We start from the raw sequence: 17,104 nt of genomic DNA, 5'->3' as shown, positions 1-17,104 counted from the left end.
GCCTCTTGGTCTATTATTTTCTAGTGAAAAATGTGAATTTCATGACACTAGAAATTAATTAAAGAGATGCAACAGGTTTGAGTTTGTTTTGCAGGTTCAGAAGTTACTGACAAGAATTCCCTGTTGCAGCTCCACGGTCAGGTCAACATTTGTTTGGCATAACTGAGTGCCACAAAATCTCTTTTATGTAGACCGATACATTCAGGAGGCACAGCAATTTTTGTAGAATGAGCCACGCCCCCTTTCAACTTTTATAGAACTTTGTGGCAAATGATAAGAATGCAATCATGACTTACAGAACAACATTTAAGTCACTTTCTTTGTCTATGCTGAGTTTACTGAGCACATTTCAAATGATAAAAGAATAATTTATTTTGACACAGTCCAACATATTTAAAACATCAGAACCACACATCGGTATGTATGTATGTATGTATGTATGTATGTATGTATGTATGTGTGTGTATGTGTATGTGTATGTGTGTATGTGTGTATGTATATGCATCTTATGTTTCAACTGAATTACTTTCACTGAAGTATAATGTGAGGACTTGGAAATCACAGTAGTTGACAGTATACAGAAAGTCGACATTTCACAAGTGTATCATTACACAATGTTTTTTTGTTTGTTTTTTGTTGTTTTTTTACGAGCAGGTAAAGCAAAATGATAAAGGCAGTGTCCTCTCTAGGCAGATGTTATCAGGCACTCGGCTGGCTGGCTGTAAAACTGCACATGTGGATGAAAACAATCAAAATAGGGCACACTAAAGCTCATCTGAAACCGTCCCACTTTGATTATTCTCCTTTTCCATGTAATATAGGAGGGGGGATTGTGCTGAACGTTGTCAAAACGTATGGATACATCCATTAAGACAAACCTGTGAAATACAAATACAAACACAACCGGGCAGTGCGAGGCTAGGCAGTGAGTGATGTCAGCTCAGGCAAGTCACAATAAAGCAGGCTCTAAAGTGACAGTACTTTCAAGAGCCTGTTTTCACTCAGGTGGATCAGTGTGTTTTTTTGCTCACCAAATCACTTTTCCATTTCAAACTAAACCTCTACAGGAAAATAAGAACATAATTAATAAAATTAAACATTAATATGTCCACAGTATGGTGGCAACAGGCAAAAGGAGAATAAGCCACCACATATGGTTTGTTTATGTGAGGTAACTTTCCTTTATCAGTGAGCAGTTTTACAGACAGGAAGTTACAGTCTGGCTCCAGCAGCCCTCGTGTCGCGGCTATCCGAACATTTGATTGGCTAATGTGACAATTAATTCCCTCATAGTGCTTTTCAATGGCACATGTCACCTGATCGGATGTACATATCTGGAGAATAAGGATCAACTCCTTATACACATTAACCCTTTGGGATCATTTCTGCAATTTGTGATGAATCTGCAGTGTAGAAAATAATCCTTTAGAAGGCAGGACGACAAATTTCATAAACAAACATGACCTTGTTCATTGACGTTTGCTGGCCTAAATGTAATATAGATACAGTGCAGTTTAGAAATGAGTCCAAAGACTTAATGCTACACAACACTGAGTTGTAGTTTACGGCTAGTAGCCACAACTAATGTTAACCTCCACTAGAAACATTACAGCAGCAAATAAGATGCGTTTACGACACACAGCTGATACATGAGCTGATATTGTGAAAAGCTAGTCAACAAACTGACGATAGAGAAACACAGATTGGCAATGCCGCTCGGTGAACAGCACAGAAATAAACTGTCTTACGTACAAAAACGGCTAGCTGGTCACTGCTGTTGTTGTCCAATATGGCTGCCAGAGGGTGTGTACATTAGGAAACACACTGCTGTCACTTGCTACTCATAAGCTTCCACACTTCATTTACAGCGAGGCCTCCCTAAAAAGTCCCACCTCAGCATTTTGGGTATCACAGAAAAACTCCATTGGTAATTACGACTTTAAATCATAAATTCAATATTTCCAACAACACATGAAGGCAGGAAAAAGCCCTTTCTACAAACTGAACACAATCTCTTTGCGGGAGTTTGCTGGGCTGCAATACTGACGTTGTGGTTGTTGAATAGTTTTCATATCATCTATATCAGTTCACAGTTTCTAAACCGTCCTGGCTCACTTACACAAACGTATTTAGCGGGTTGGCGTTGGTGGGCCAAGCGAGCTTCTTCTCCTTTGCCTCGTGGTCAAACGTGTCATAAACTGAGTCCTTGCCGGGGGTCTTTGCCTGCACTGGGATTTCCACCACCCCGATGTAGTTCTTTTTGGCCATCCGGGAGCTGGCGGTGATAGTGTACGCGTTACTGCGGTAACATTTCATGGATGACATGCAGAAGGTTTCCCTCATGCCCCTCCTAAAGTTTGCATTATAGACAGAGTACAGGGTTGGCTTGGATGCCGTGGAGCTGAAGGAGACCCAGGCAATGGCAGTGAAGAACAGCACCCCTTGCCTGCTGGGACCATTGGACTCCCTTGGGTGCCATAGCTGAGCAATATAAAAGGGTGTCCAGGTAAGAAGGAAAACCCAATTGAGCATGAGGAACATCTTGATGGTCTTTACTTTAGTCCGAGGAACAATGTTCATTGTCCGGCGCACCGTGTGGCCATCTGCGCCAATCCTCCAGATATAGCGGACCACCCGCTGGTAAAAGCAGACTATCAGCACCACTGGGAGCACGAAACCAACGAGGAGGTGAACCACAGCGTAGGCTATTCCGCCCCAACGGTCTGGCAGGAAAAAGTCACAATGACCCACACTGCTATCTGTCGACATGGAGCCATAGAAGAAGATGCAGGGAGAGACGAAGGCAGCGTCGAACAGCCATGAGGCCAGGATCATTTTCTTCGCCTTTTCCCTGGACACCTTGAAGCTGAGGGGATAGACGATTGTGTAGAAGCGGTCTACAGAGATGGAGAGCAGGACGTACACCTGGACTCCAGGGCAAAGGTGCTGCAGGTAGCGCACCGCCTTGCAGGCGGCGGCACTGAGCGGCCATCGGCCCGAGGCAACCTGCAAGAGGATGAAAGGAGCGCAGCCCAGGCTCAGCAGCAGGTCCGCACATGCCATCGACACCACAAAGTAGTTGGTGGTGGACTGAGTCCGGCGGCTGCGGTGGATGACCAGGCAGACAAGAGCATTTCCAAGGATGGAGACCAGCCAGAGAACCCCAAACACCAAGCCCAGGACAGCAACCTCAGCCGACGTCAGGTCATAGTAGGCCGAGGTTGCGTTCGGCTGGCAGGCGGACGAGCCCTCTTGGCTGCAGAGGGGAATTGTGGGTAAGGTTGCCAGGACAGTTGAGTTTTCCCTCTCAGAGGAGTTAAAGGACATCTGATAGGTGAAAGATGGTGAATGAAGTGAGGGACTGACGCCAACTGAATCTGCTGACTGGGCATAAACCATAGCTATTCTGTTGCCACAGGGAGGCGCTGTAAAAACAGAAAAAACACATTTTTTAACAACACATTTATCATTAGCATTTAAAACAGCATCGCCATCACCCGTAAGTCTTATGGACACAATTACAATGGATGGCATGATTGTCTCTAATTACGAAAGTAGACATTATGATGTTAACACCTCAGTGAGCTGTCAAGGACTTGAAACAACTAATTAAACACTAAATAAAGTTATACTTTAGAATCACTTCTGTGTGACTGTAAATTCTCTAGACACCAAATGTCAAAATCACATTTACATCTGTGTCATAAAGCAAAATTTATCAGCGGTGTGCTACTCCTCGGCCTCCACAGTAGTATGATGTGTATGTATATCTTAATCAGTAATCATGAAAATTACACAAACACATGGCATGAAATTGTAATAAAATTAATGTGTTTATTTTAATTGCCTCAATGGGATGACTATCATTATTTACTCATAACCATACAGGACTTATACATGGAAAACTAAAAAGATATCAGATTTTTTTCAAAACTACAACAATAAACCTTTGACACATATATTAGTATTTCATCCAGGACTTCAGTCAACCACTTCAAGCATAAAGCCCAGCAGCAGCAGCAGCTAATTTGCAGGATCCCAACTGGTGCTTTGAGGTTTAATTCATTACTGTGGTTCAGTGTCTACAGAGATGCAGCTTCTCTCTCAGGGCGGCCATTAAGGATGCCAGGGAGCTCACACAGGGAAAAGCTCTGCATTTATGACCGTCTGCATGTTTACTCTGCTGCTTCTTTCACTTAGCAACCTGATCGGCAGGTTAGTGAGTGAACCACCACAACACACATACACACACACAATTACACTGGATGTCAAAACTGGGCTGAACCTGATGTTTTATGGTCTGTTTGACTCTCACTTTGACTTTATATATAGATTTGATTAATTAATTAATGTAAAGCTCTTTGATTACCCCCTGGAGCAGCTTAGTCATCACTTCACCTCTGCACTTGCTCTCAAAATAAACTACAGGTCACTGAGTCATGATCGGCCAGCGAGTAAACTCACGAATCGCTCATGTAAAGTACCACACACTGACAAAGTACAGAGAAATAAAGGTCACAGGGTTTGGTGTATGAGGTCAAAAATGGCAGTAATGGAATAAATGGACTGAGTTACATAAAGGGCTGAACCTGAAATGAAAACATATTTATTATTGATTATTTACGTCATGCAGAGGTAAAGTCTGAAGAAGGAGACGTTAATGGGAGTGGAAAAATGGAAATGGAAAAATAAAATAAAATATAGAATATAAATAAAAGCAAAATAAATAGCATGATAAAAATGAATTAAATAAAAATAATAATCAAGGGGAAAAATAATCCACATAATTAAATAAATAAAACCCAATAAGGTTAATGAGATACAAATAGATTCACGTTACATTATGATTAGAGACTCTCGGTGTCGCGTAAATAGATGCATAAGAACAACAATAATCAAATATTAATTCAATAATCAAATATTAAATCAATACCTCCGTCAAACAAACAAACAAACAGACCGTGTCACTTCCACCAACAGGACTAAAGGCGCAGCAGCATCGACGTCTATCTGGCCTGGACAACATGTCTGCTCCTGCATCTTGTTTATGGATCAAACGATGCACGAAACCAGCAAATATTACATAAAGAAGAATGGTAACACACACATACACATACACACACACACACACACACACACACAAATACACACAAACATCAAGGAGACGTTGAATCACATCTGTGTGCGTTGATCCCACGCAAACAGCGCCGTGTGTCTTGATATTTTTCGGCGGTGTTTTCGTGATGAGGAAAACACTCACCGGCTCCGGGCGCAGCGGGGAAACCGTCATTCTCTATCCGATTTCACAGCGACTCAATGCGGATGTGAGAGCGGAGTGAAACCCGCAGACATCGTGGATGCTTCGTATGGCTGTCTGCCTGTCTGTCTGTCTTCCTGCCTGTCTGTCTGGCTGATGCCTCTTCTTCTCAGAGCTGCTGGAGGACTAGGGCGAGGAGGAGGAGGGGGAGAAGGAGGAGGAAGAGGAAGAGAATGGTGTGCTTTCTCTCTCTAAAATACAGGACCGGCCATAACATTTCGGGGGGCGAAAGCAGAACGATTCAATCCCCCACCCTGTTTATCTGTCGTCGCCCCCGCCCCCTCCCCACACACACACACACTCCCAGCCTTCTTGTTCTAAGATGCAGGGCTGGGATAAACACTTCAAAGGCAGAGGAAACTAAATCAAAAGCTCAATTTATCTGACTACAGCTGTAATCTTTTTCTTCTATTCTAAGATGGAGCTTTGCAATTGAGGCCTAATTTGGTGGTTATTTATTCGTGAGCACAAAAAAACAACCATTTCTTTCCAAGATAATTCGATCCTCACCACAAGAAAATGACTGTTAGGGGATGAAACAGATCTATACCTTCTTAAACATTTCACAAATGAGAACATGAACAGAACAGAACAGAAATGAACATTGACGCTGGGTTTAGTTTTGGGAGGAAGAAATATTTCATTAACAGATTTAATTCAACTATTCTCCTTGCCTCTTTAGTCTGCATGTTGTGTGTGTGTGCGTGTGTGTACACGTGTGTCCACTGCACTAAACATGTAAATTAATTATTGAAAAACCAAATGAACATATAGTTTCCCCCGACCTTCATACCATTTGGGCCGCCTGCTGTGTTCCCGTCAGCTTGCAGCACGTCTGCTCTATAAAAGGAGAAGATGCTGTCCATCTACAATTACTGGTCTGATGGTGACGGGGGTGCTGTCGCAGCATATCGCCATGGCAACCGTAGCGCTGAGGAGAGGGTGATTTTCCAGCAGGTCAGTCACCATGGGATACCAACAATGGAGGTGACGGGAGGGAGGTGAGAGGAGAGAGAGAGGCTGAGGGAAGGAAAAGACGCCACAGTAATGTTTAATGTATTTAAAGGCTTGTATGTATTTAAAGGTGCATCCAGTGCTTTTTCTGGCACAAATTGACCATCATGCATCTGTGGAAGGGTTGCTAGGCAGCCAGCCAGATGCTGAGATGTCAGTGTCGTCCAAGGTGTGTGGGACTCATATTCCAGCTCTATGACAAACACATTTATTCTCATTATGATCCATTTACTCATTTTGTACAATCAAACCTTCAATTTGCTCCCCTCACATCGCTGAAGATGTTTACTGTGTAGCACTAACAGGTTCAAAAGGAAAACAAGTCACAATCTGGATGCCACAAGTGGCTAAAAAAAACACCTTCACTAGTGACCTCTAGAGGCTGCACGGTACACTACACCCTACAGAGGAAAGACATTTCATACAAGCTTACCTTTACATATTATCCAATGCTCGCCTCTTCTTCTTCTGTGAGGAAAACGGCACATTTCTTCCTTTAAAATGCAAAGCCAGAATTCACATTTTTGAGCTGTAGGATTGAGGTGATTTGTCTGAGTCTTTTTCGTATCTGGAGTGGAGTATGATGATGCTGTGTTCCTCCTACTAAACAAGGCTTGACCAAACATTTTTGGATCCCTGAACAGGATTTAACCACGTCTCCCCCACCCACAGCTCCAATCTGGCCTTCCATCTGTGGCTTATTGTTCTTCTTCAAGCTGCTAGAGGAAGATGATGATGGTACGTTCGCTTCTTCTAAAACACAGGGCTTCAAACTTTTGCGGTCCTGATGCCTGAGCATAAGAGCATAAAAACACTGTCATTCAATTAGGTTGCTTCCTTAATATTTCAGATGAGAGCTGTAACACTGGAAGGCGATTTCATGGAGCACTGCAGTTTTACTGTTATATATATTATCATATCATTAAGAATTGAAGCACTGTTTACATTTATACATTTATACATTTTGAATTTTTTTTATTTACAGGGCTTTCAAACAGTCATCTACCATTTCGAAGCTGATTAATGACAAAAAAAACTGCACCTTCTACAGAGCAAAGCATGGTAGGCTAAGAAATGACTGAGTTCAAATAGATCCTTCCATTCATTACTCATGAAGAGAAAGAGGTATATAAAACAAAATATGTCCTAAATTTCTACTTTTAATCTTACAATCAAAGTGCAATTAACTGACCACTGCCAATATTTAATGCATAAAATACATGACAAGCACATAGGAGATGGAATATGATACCTGGTAGGTCTTAACATCTGTGACGAGCAAACATCTGCCACAATGTCATTGATAAACTGAGCTGAGTTGAATAATGAGAAACAGTACATGAACAGTATATTCATCAACAGACTCAGGAGATCATACAAAAAGCGAAATTCATACATGTTGACGTGATATTTACAAGATGATGACACAGAATATTTACAAGTTGGCAAAGCTTAAGGACTTCTCTGTCGAGCTGCGACGGCGACAGAAAATCTCAGATTCTGTCGACATTTCTCAAACCTCCGTCCAGTGTCAAAGTACCAAATCTGAGGAGAGGAACCGCACAGACAAAAACATCACATGAATCTGACATTTGAGAAAAATTCGGGAAATCTTCTTCTCTTCCAACTGTGACCGTGTTGACTGTCAGACATAGGTTTCCTCCCTCACCTTTCTAAGAAATGGTTGTTCTCCGCCAGCTCCTTCACCACTCCCTCCATCTCCTCCTTGAGTTTCTTCATCCTGAAAGAGAGTCTGCGCTTAGAGCATTTCCCCAGATTCATACCGCGAATATTGTAGGCGTTTGTGTTGAACATGGCAGTTAGACAAACCCGTCTGGTCCTTTACTTCTGCAAAGTGTTGATATTACCATGTACTCGTTTGAATAGAGGAGAGAAACTTTCAATTCAACAATAATTCTCAAACACTGAGAAGAAAAGTGTGAGGATGACAAAGTGTGAAGGAGTAAAAGTTTCTCACCCCAGCGTCATCTCCACCAGCGTGTTCTGACTCAGGTACGCCTGAGGCTTCATCCCGCTCGACACCAGCGGCAACACCTTCTGAGGCAGCTGATCCTGCAGCTACACACACATACACACATACACACACACAATTCTGTCATCTGCATATGCTGATGTCATGCTGAGGCACAGGTCTATCTTTTCACATAAGGGCTTTTATTGTGACGGTCTGTTTGCTCACCTTGATGGATCTCTCCATGATCATGGTCACTTCCTTCTCGATGCTCATCAGCTGGTTGGACAAGCTGAGCAGCTGCTTCCTCACATGATGAACCTTCCTGCAGACACGACGGTAACACAAAGACAAGAGTTGACACACACTGCAAACATGGTTGCTAAGCGACATGAGGGTTATCACTGCCAGCCATCGCGCCACTTGTGCTTTTCCAGCAAGACACAGAAACCTAATGAGATAAAGGTTAAAACGATCAAAGCACATCACCGCAGCCGGATTCCATACAAAGACACAAAAGCTTGTTTCTGGGACTTTTGGAAATTCCACACACACACACACACACACACACACACACACACACACACACACACACACACACACACACACACACACACACACACACACACACACACACACACACACACACACACACACACACACACACACACTCACACTCACACTCACACTCACACTCACACTCACACTCACACTCACACTCAAACCAGCACATTTCCAGCACAAGTCAGTTTACCTCATCCACTCCTCACTCTTGGAGATGAAGAGGCGATATTTCATGGCACACTCCTCTGCGAACAAAGATCTGGCCTTGCTGGCGTGTAGGACCAGCTTCTGTCTGTGGAGAGCAGCGAACACACAGGTCAGGGCCGGAAAGGAAACACAAGCGAATAAAGAAATGCAGGCGACTTTAAGAGAATCCAGACTTACTTGTCAAATTTGTGGATTTGTTCCTCGTTGTAAGGCAAACCTAAACACAAGACACAGGAAAGAAAAAACCTCAACATACAGGATGTATGATGTTCACAGTTCAGATCGCTCATAGGTTATAGTCTCCGCTCACGTCGCTCTGCTTTGTCTTTCTTAAACTGCTGGTAGATGGCTGTGATGGCGTCCAGCAGCACTTTGATCTTCTCCACACTGCAGAGAGAAGCCAAAGGTCACACAATGGTAATACACACACAAACACAGACAGTACTGTAGTAGTAACAGAGTCTTACTTCCTGTCCTCAGGGTGCGTCCCCACTTGTTGTGTCCAGGTGTCCGTCAGCAGTCCTCCTTGTAGAAACTTGCTCTTGATATCTTGCGATGTTCTCTCTATTGGCTCCAACGAACCCGAGATCTGCAGGAGGACGAAGAACAATGACTTTTATTTTCCATTCATCCGTCTGTCTTCCACCGCTCATCTGAGGCCATGGTTCCTCTACCCGGCCATTTTCTCCAGCTCTTCCTGTAGGATGGAATAGATGATCCCACCTGTAATATGTAATATGGATCCTCCCACTCATTATCTTAATTTAGCTTAATCTGATTTCTCTGCTGCCAATGATGGCGACGGCCTGTATGTAAATCTTAAATGTTGCTCCAAAGGAAGGCCAAACTTACATGAAGTTTTCTATCGCTCTTAACTATCTCCAAAGGAAACATCATGTAGTGCAATCAGTGAGATTGTGATGAAGGCAAACCCCCTAAACAGATGTCATAATGTGAAGAGAAGTGCATACTCACTCTTAATACTTTCTTGTGCATGTCTGAGATCTCATCGTACTCTGACGACAGCATGTTGGCCTGCATCAACACCTCAAATCTGCCCCACACAACCACAGATGTTAATGATGAATGAGCACGAACGCTTAATCTTCAGGTTATTGTGCGAGTGTGTGTGTGTGTGTGTGTGTGTGTGCGTGCGTGTGTGTGTGTTGGTGTCACCCACAGTTGTTCTGTCCTCTCCAGGATCTGGGTGCAGTAGTTACAAAGGTGAATGACCTCTGACTTCTTGTGCAGGATCTGACTGTAGTCCTCCTTCATCAGCTCACTGGAGGAGTCAGGGCACAGAGGAGACGTTTTACAAAATGAAAAATATTCTCCACAAAAACAGACGACGAGCAACAAAGATTAAATGTTCCAAGCAGTAACATACTAAAAACTAGTAGTTTGGGGAAATAAGGGTTGTGTAAATAACCACGTTTTTTTACAACATCCTGGTAAAAGAGCTTTGAATATCTCGATACCAAACAGGAAGTGAGGCTCATCTAACCTAAACTGCTTGCTGAGCTGCAGGATGTTACAGTTACAGGTGATGTTTGCAAGCCATACATCTGCTTTGTTTACATTCTTACAGCGCCGACGTGCACTTACTTCAAACCACGGACTCCTTTCCTCACCAGCTCCTGATACACCAGCAGAGACTCAGAGGTTTTCCACAAATGTCCCACGTCACCTGCAAAAGTCTGAACAACAAAAGAAACAACAATATCAGACATATATCAATAAAAACACCGTAAAGGTAAATACAACAAAAAGCTGCTCCAGTGTTAAGCTGACGTGATTATTCAGGCCTGATCCTCGCCACTTACATGTTTTTTCTTTATTGTCTCCTAATCATTTCCTGGTAAGAATCAAGTAATCATGTATTCATTACAGTGAAAATGAAGTGATCCTATGAAAATTCGCTAGATTATTCTATTTGAACAAACTGTAGGACAATTTCTCCTTTATATGCAAATACTTGAGATTTCATTGCCTTTACTGAGAAATTTTGAAATGAATTCAGAAGCACAATCATCTGTTCCAATAGAACATTTTTGTACGAAGGCAGTGAAAGAACTTTCTTATTTTGACAGTAGAAAATGTTATAAATTGAAACTTTACATTTGACACCCGTGCTTATAACTCCATCAGATGTGAGCAGCGCCTTCTTGGACTCATTCAGGGATTTGCAGTGAGAATTATTCTTCCATTTGTTCAATTATTCAAAACGGCACAGCAATTACACAGCTCTGTGCCTGGACAGAGCACAGAGTGATTAGACGCAGAGCCGTCGTAAGAATTAAACTCATTTAAGAGCAGTGATCTCTTTCTCTGGCTCTCGTGTCCTCTGCTTCTAACATTGTGTCAAATGTTCCTGGAAAACCAAAGAACGTCTCTCTGAACGTAAAAACAGGCTCTCGCACTCTGCAGCCCTGAAACCCTTCAACCCTCAAAAACAAATGAAGATATTTCTATTTTGGTTCTGCTTACTGTACTCCCTAAAACCCAATTTAATTTGCGGTCTCAGTTTTTGCTGCTAAATCAACACTGTCACAAAATTTAATGATTACAACGCTTTTATGATTATACCTTTATTCTGGCCAAAATAATCTCTGACTCATTGTTATTATGAATGAGATAATATTGAAGCTTTTGAGTCTGTTAGTACCTTTGCATAGCTGGCGTCCAGGTCCAGGTCATAGCGAGGCTGCACTTTAGGAGGACTCGCTGTGAAAACAAAAGAACAGAATGTTACAACAGCCAAAACTGGCATGATTGCTGCCTAGTTTATAAAGATGAAAAATACCAGAAACTATGATGCTCTTGATGCTCAGTTACGTACGGTCTTCAAAGATGAGTCCCACGGTGGCCACGGACTCTCGGCTCACAAGCATGATGGGATTGTCCCTGGAGGTCTTAGGGAAGGTCTTGGCTTGGCGACTGGGGTCCAAGACCAGGTGCCGACCCTCGTACAGCAGCTCCTGGTTGTGAGGGGGGATGCTGGTCCTGCGGGACAGCAGCTCCTGGAACAGCGTCGCTCTGTGGAACAAAAGAAAAGCTGCAGCCTATAGACGCAAACTCTGGAGTGTAACGGTCTCACTGTCTGCGTGATCCTGATGCGTCTTAAAATGTAATGATCTTACGTGTTGTACTCGTGGATGTAGACGTGGTGCAGAGTGGCCTGCTGCAGACTGAAGACGTAAACCACAGTGCGGTGCAGAATGTCGCTGGTTTCAGCAAAGAACTGATCGAAGCCCCAGCACTTCTCCTGGTCGGCCTCCAGGATGTTGGCCAGCACCGGCGTCAGGAGGCTCTGGAGACCCCTGCACACAAACCAGCCAAGGAAACACCATTAGACTGCAACATATACGGGTATAGATGTACTTTTACCCATTTATGTATTGATTTCACAAATTGTCCTCATATCGTCTAAAAATGACCAATTATCACTCTCAAATTGTAACCAGATGTCATCAATACATAGTGATGTTGTAGTATTTGATCAGAAATATTGATTTGTAACATCTCACAGCCTTAGTTTAACATCAAATCAATCTTAGTGTTGCACACTGGTGGCTCCCAGTTGCAGAAACATGTAAGTGACACGTTTTATTTACAAAAACACACAAATATAGCAGAGTGACAGTTGAGTATCATCTACTATGAACAAATATAAATTAAATAAAGTCTTCCATTTAATACCAATGGTCAAACCTACTTGGACAGGCTGCAGGATACAGGCATCTCCGTGCTCCACTCAATCTTCCCGTTCTCGCACTTCTGATGTCCTGAGATGGTCCCTGGTGGTTTCTCTGTGATGATCTTATACCTGAGAGGAACAAACAGCTCAGTTTAGACACAAACGCCTCGTCAGCAGCAGGAGCCACAAGCACCGACTGAATTATAGGCCTATTGTTCCATGAACTATAAAAAAAGTAAAAAGTGGACAAACTGATCTTACATGACTTCCTTGTTCCTGCGGGGCCCCTCAAACGGTCTGAAAGGGAGGCTGCCAGTGGCGGCGTGGTAGAAAGTGACGCCGATGCTCCACAGATCCACCGTGGCCCCGTATTTCTTCTGGTGGTCCTTCCTCAACACGGCTCGCTCGTACATGTCAGGATGCTGCACGGGAAACACGCCATCAGATCGAGGGACGACCAGAGATGCAGTATGTGGAGGGTTACACTTTATGAAATACTAGTCACCCATATGTGATATGATATCATATCTGGGGCTGTGCGATATGACAGGAGTCTGTTACCAGGTATTCCTCTGTGCCGTACAGGGAGACAAACTGCTCGTCGTCCTCAAGCTCTCTGGCAGCACCGAAGTCTGTCAGCTTATAGACGGAGCGTCCGTCCTCTCCGATCACACGCATGATGTTCCCAGGTTTAATATCCCGATGCACAATGCCGTACTCCCTCAGATGGTTCATGCCAGCCACTGTGACACACAATCAGACACCCAACATACTGTATGATGACACCGGAACCTTAAAGTGATACTAACTAGGTCACGGCCAGTGTTTTTCCGTAGGTTGGAGCATTCTGGAGTATTTTGTGTTTACTTAAACGTCTGTAGCCCATAGAATGGAACCAAACATGGATCCATTCAAAGACTGATTGACCAGGTATCTCCAGAATGCCCCAACTCACAAAAAATGGATATCTGTGACCAAGCTCAGACATACATGTCCCCAAAATCTGCACATTGTGAACTCAATAGGACTTCCCCCTCATTTGAACTTATAGGTTGCTCACCAACATCGTGCAGAACGATGAGGAACTCATCCTCAGGAAGTCCGTAGGCATTGGAGGACTCCTCTAACACTGTGTAGAGACTCCCACAGGGACAATACTCCATAACCAGGACTTTGTGACGTGTGTTGGACTGAAAAAGGGGAATCTTTAATATATTTCCGTAGTATAATAGTAGACATCATCGTTAAAGGAACTGGCATCAACATAGGGAAATGAGGCACGGCTAAGTGACACTGACCTCTTCCTCCACAGCAAAGAGTTTGACAATGTTCTTGTGGTTGAGCTTCTTCAGCACCTCAAACTCTCTCATCTGGACATCTAGTGGCCTCAGGAAACTCAGGTTGTTGAAGACTTTGACCGCATACAGGTCGCCCGTTTTCTACAGCAGAGACAGAAAGTGAGGAGACTTCATTATGGGATTCACAGATGTATTCATGACTACAGACATTTCTCTCAGATTACTGTTATTTGTCACGCGCGCGCGCACACACACGCACGCACACACGCACGCACACATGCGCACACACACACACACACACACACACACGCACACACACACACACTTAACCAACCTCCTGTTATAACAAACATTGATGCCCAAACAAGCCTATAAGTCCTGCGTTTCATACTGTAATAAATGCAGACACAGACCAGGTTTAACCTCTCCACACCTAAAAGATTCTGGTGTTAAGTGGTGGGGAATTCCCAGATAGAGAGCATTCTTAGCCTGCAGGGAGCAGCAAGGCATTAAAGCTGTTGGACGGACAAAAGGCAGACACGCTGACATCCAATCAGTGGCCGTTTCTTCAACAAATCAAATTTCTTTCAGTCACACGCGATAGGCAATGTGCACACATTCACACAAGATATGTGTGATGGCGCAACACTGGACATCCTGGGTTGCAGTGAGTGGGATCATCTTCACCCAGAAAGGATAGTTAAAAGATGTTGGCAATGTCTTCAAAAACATGTAAAAGTGACGAGTACATAAGTGGCACAAACTGAAACTACGAATTAATCCAAAGCAGAAACTGTTTGCATGAGTGGTTATGATGGCTCAGTGCATCAGCCAGGTCGTCCGTCTTCGCTCTCTGGGTGATGGCGAGGTGACGGTTTCACTGTGCGGCTTACCACATCCTCAACATAACAGTCAAAAACACAACAACATCGTGGCTACTCTCATTAGCTCTGTTGCCGGGCAGGTTTCTGTCCACCTCCATTTACATACTGTGTGTTGGTGAATTACCTTGTGTCTTCCTCTGTAAACGTTGGCTGTGGCTCCTTGGCCCAGCAGGTCTGATATGAGCCACAGGTAGTTGGTTGTACTCTGCATCCTGACAGCTTCAAAGGTTCCTACAGAGAGGAGCAGGGATACATCAGTGATAAGACAGCAGACTTGGGCTAAAGTCAAATCTGAGAACTGGAATCTCAGCGTGATCTTTGATTATGACCCTTAAAATTCCACTTCTATTATGTACCATTCAGATCATGAACTACTGCACGATATCAAAAATTATTATGTCATAATATGAACTTTGTAACACCTGTTTTTATGACTAATTCACACACTGCGCATGCTTAAGTTTACATTTTCAGCCTACCAGGCTTTTACCTTAGCATGACGTCACTGCTTGTCACTGGGAAATCCCCCCTATCAGGCCTCAGACAACAAAACCGATATGCTAACGTGAAAATTAAACTAATGTCACGGTTACAGTCGTAATTAATTATAAAATGAATGTAACGCAACCAAACCCGTTCGCCCCACTCTTCTAGTCCTCTAAACAGAACGGCTGTGACGTCGATTTATCTGCGATGTCGTAAATTTAAAGAAGCCATTAAAACACGATCAACATATTTATGTGACAGTGGAATAAGAATAATTTAGTCCTGGTTGATTATTATTTGGAAATATCGACGATTATTCACATTACTTTATTAATTTCACTTTCTTCTCGGCGGACATGTATGGATGCCTGTGAAATCGGAACTCAACCAGAGGATTCATCTCATTGTCGTTTAAACGTAAGAAAATAGCTCACATGTTGGCTAACTCTCAAAGATATGTGACATTAATAATGTATAAATGACGTTAGGTTAAATCTGGTGACATTAATCGCATTTATTTTGTTTATTTCCTCACCCTTCGCTCAGTCAAGTCCTCTTCCGCTGTTAGCCTGGTCCTGTGACACAAACCGGCCAATGAGAGAAGGGATAGTCATAATGGGCGTGACTAGGAGCGCAAAGGTTCTTTTACCGTAAAGGTTCAAGTACGGCTGTGAGCAAGACATACGTGCTGCCGTACTAGAATGTTTTTGACGTAAAACGTGTCGTTATATTCACAATCCTTATTTTCAAATGCATTGTAATTGTGCCAGAAATTACGTTACGAACACAAAAACCGCATTTCAACAACTACGTCACTTTGATATGTGTCATCACATATGTATCATTATCATCATCATCATCAACAACATCAAACTTCATTTTAATATTTCCAGGGGTGGAGTATAATTCTAGTAATACATGCAGTAATATTAATGACAACAACAATAATATCAATAATTAAATTACACTGTTAACAATTACATTACATGTATTAAAGATGGACAGCATAGCAGTAGAGCAGAAGTTGTTCTTCAATAACATCTGTGCTGTTCCAGGTGAAGTATTTCATTGCAACTCCCCTGTATGAGCCAGTAGAGGGCGGTAAAGACCGCATACCAATTTCCCTTTAGATTAATCTGAATTAGAGAACCTGTTAATACATTTCATGTTGTAATTTCCGCATTTACAGTTGAGTTATGTGACTTATCACATGTGTCCTATCATGCATGTTTAGTACTGTTGAATAAATAAATCTTCATGGCGGTGTCACACAGCTGTTGTTGACATTTTGGGGATTTAAAAACTTGAAACAAAACTTGAAATGTTGCTTATTTTAGCCTGCGGTGGCTGAGAATGTGCTGCCATCTACTTCCTCCACCTTCTCCTTCCTTCGGTCATACACACTAACACACTCTAACACACACACTGGCAGTGGCTGGAGCTTTGAAGGGCAGCTTTGTACAGAGCAACACACACGTGCATGCGCGCGCGCGCACACACACACACACACACACACACACACATTAAGGAGATGAAGGCAGTGTTGTTTTAGGGAGGAACACACACAGCCTTTTTACCCTAAACCAGCCTGAACACTGAGACACTTTTGATTAATTTGGCTTCAACAAGTTTGAGCTTGTGGACAGAATCTAGAATTTATAGATA

General features: G+C 43.0%; 2 protein-coding genes across 4 annotated transcripts; both read right to left on the bottom strand.

Moving 5' to 3' along the window:
* Positions 1-357: 357 nt before the first annotated feature.
* On the bottom strand, positions 358-6,201 carry gpr19 (G protein-coupled receptor 19). Of its 2 annotated transcripts, none has more exons than XM_076160037.1 (2): positions 6,111-6,201; positions 358-3,425 (listed from the first exon to the last, which is right to left on the bottom strand). In XM_076160037.1, exons 1-2 carry the CDS (start codon positions 6,181-6,183, stop codon positions 2,116-2,118), a joined length of 1,383 nt encoding a protein of 460 aa, XP_076016152.1. In that variant the 5' UTR covers positions 6,184-6,201; the 3' UTR covers positions 358-2,115. The 2 variants fall into 2 exon arrangements, with proteins under 2 accessions (XP_076016152.1, XP_076016153.1); XM_076160038.1 differs by lacking the exon at positions 6,111-6,201 and adding an exon at positions 5,261-5,467.
* tbk1 (TANK-binding kinase 1) lies at positions 5,688-16,063 on the bottom strand. Of its 2 annotated transcripts, XR_012964581.1 has the most exons (22): positions 15,975-16,063; positions 15,078-15,184; positions 14,070-14,210; positions 13,832-13,961; positions 13,333-13,514; positions 13,033-13,193; positions 12,790-12,900; positions 12,215-12,394; positions 11,914-12,110; positions 11,740-11,798; positions 10,680-10,771; positions 10,255-10,356; positions 10,050-10,128; positions 9,542-9,663; positions 9,385-9,461; positions 9,252-9,291; positions 9,058-9,159; positions 8,532-8,628; positions 8,310-8,410; positions 8,001-8,072; positions 6,765-7,876; positions 5,688-6,524 (listed from the first exon to the last, which is right to left on the bottom strand). XR_012964581.1 is itself a non-coding variant. In XM_076160036.1 (21 exons), exons 2-21 carry the CDS (start codon positions 15,162-15,164, stop codon positions 7,825-7,827), a joined length of 2,184 nt encoding a protein of 727 aa, XP_076016151.1. In that variant the 5' UTR covers positions 15,165-15,184; positions 15,975-16,063; the 3' UTR covers positions 5,688-7,824. The 2 variants fall into 2 exon arrangements, 1 of the variants encoding a protein (XP_076016151.1); XM_076160036.1 differs by having other exon boundaries at positions 5,688-7,876.
* Between the last annotated feature and the right edge of the window lie 1,041 nt (positions 16,064-17,104).

The sequence above is a fragment of the Genypterus blacodes genome, unplaced genomic scaffold (genome assembly GCF_046128005.1).
Source record: "Genypterus blacodes isolate CSIRO-AG114 ecotype Tasmania unplaced genomic scaffold, CSIRO-AGI_Gbla_v1 ptg000103l_1, whole genome shotgun sequence".
NCBI lineage: Eukaryota > Metazoa > Chordata > Actinopteri > Ophidiiformes > Ophidiidae > Genypterus > Genypterus blacodes.
Note: the sequence above shows the minus strand (reverse complement) of the source record. Positions and strands in the feature narration are given on the sequence as shown.

Bases quoted from the DNA above. Each gene is read 5' to 3' on its own strand.
- gpr19 (XM_076160037.1), bottom strand. From the start codon at position 6,183: ATGGACAGCATCTTCTCCTTTTATAGAGCAGACGTGCTGCAAGCTGAC. The intron at 3,426-6,110 runs GTATGAAGGTCG...CTGTTTTTACAG, and splicing joins CACAGCAGGCGGCCCAAATG to CGCCTCCCTGTGGCAACAGA.
- tbk1 (XM_076160036.1), bottom strand. From the start codon at position 15,164: ATGCAGAGTACAACCAACTACCTGTGGCTCATATCAGACCTGCTGGGC. The intron at 12,395-12,789 runs GTAGGTTTGACC...GTTTGTGTGCAG, and splicing joins GTATCCTGCAGCCTGTCCAA to GGGTCTCCAGAGCCTCCTGA. The intron at 10,357-10,679 runs GTAAGTGCACGT...TGACTCCTCCAG, and splicing joins AAAGGAGTCCGTGGTTTGAA to TGAGCTGATGAAGGAGGACT.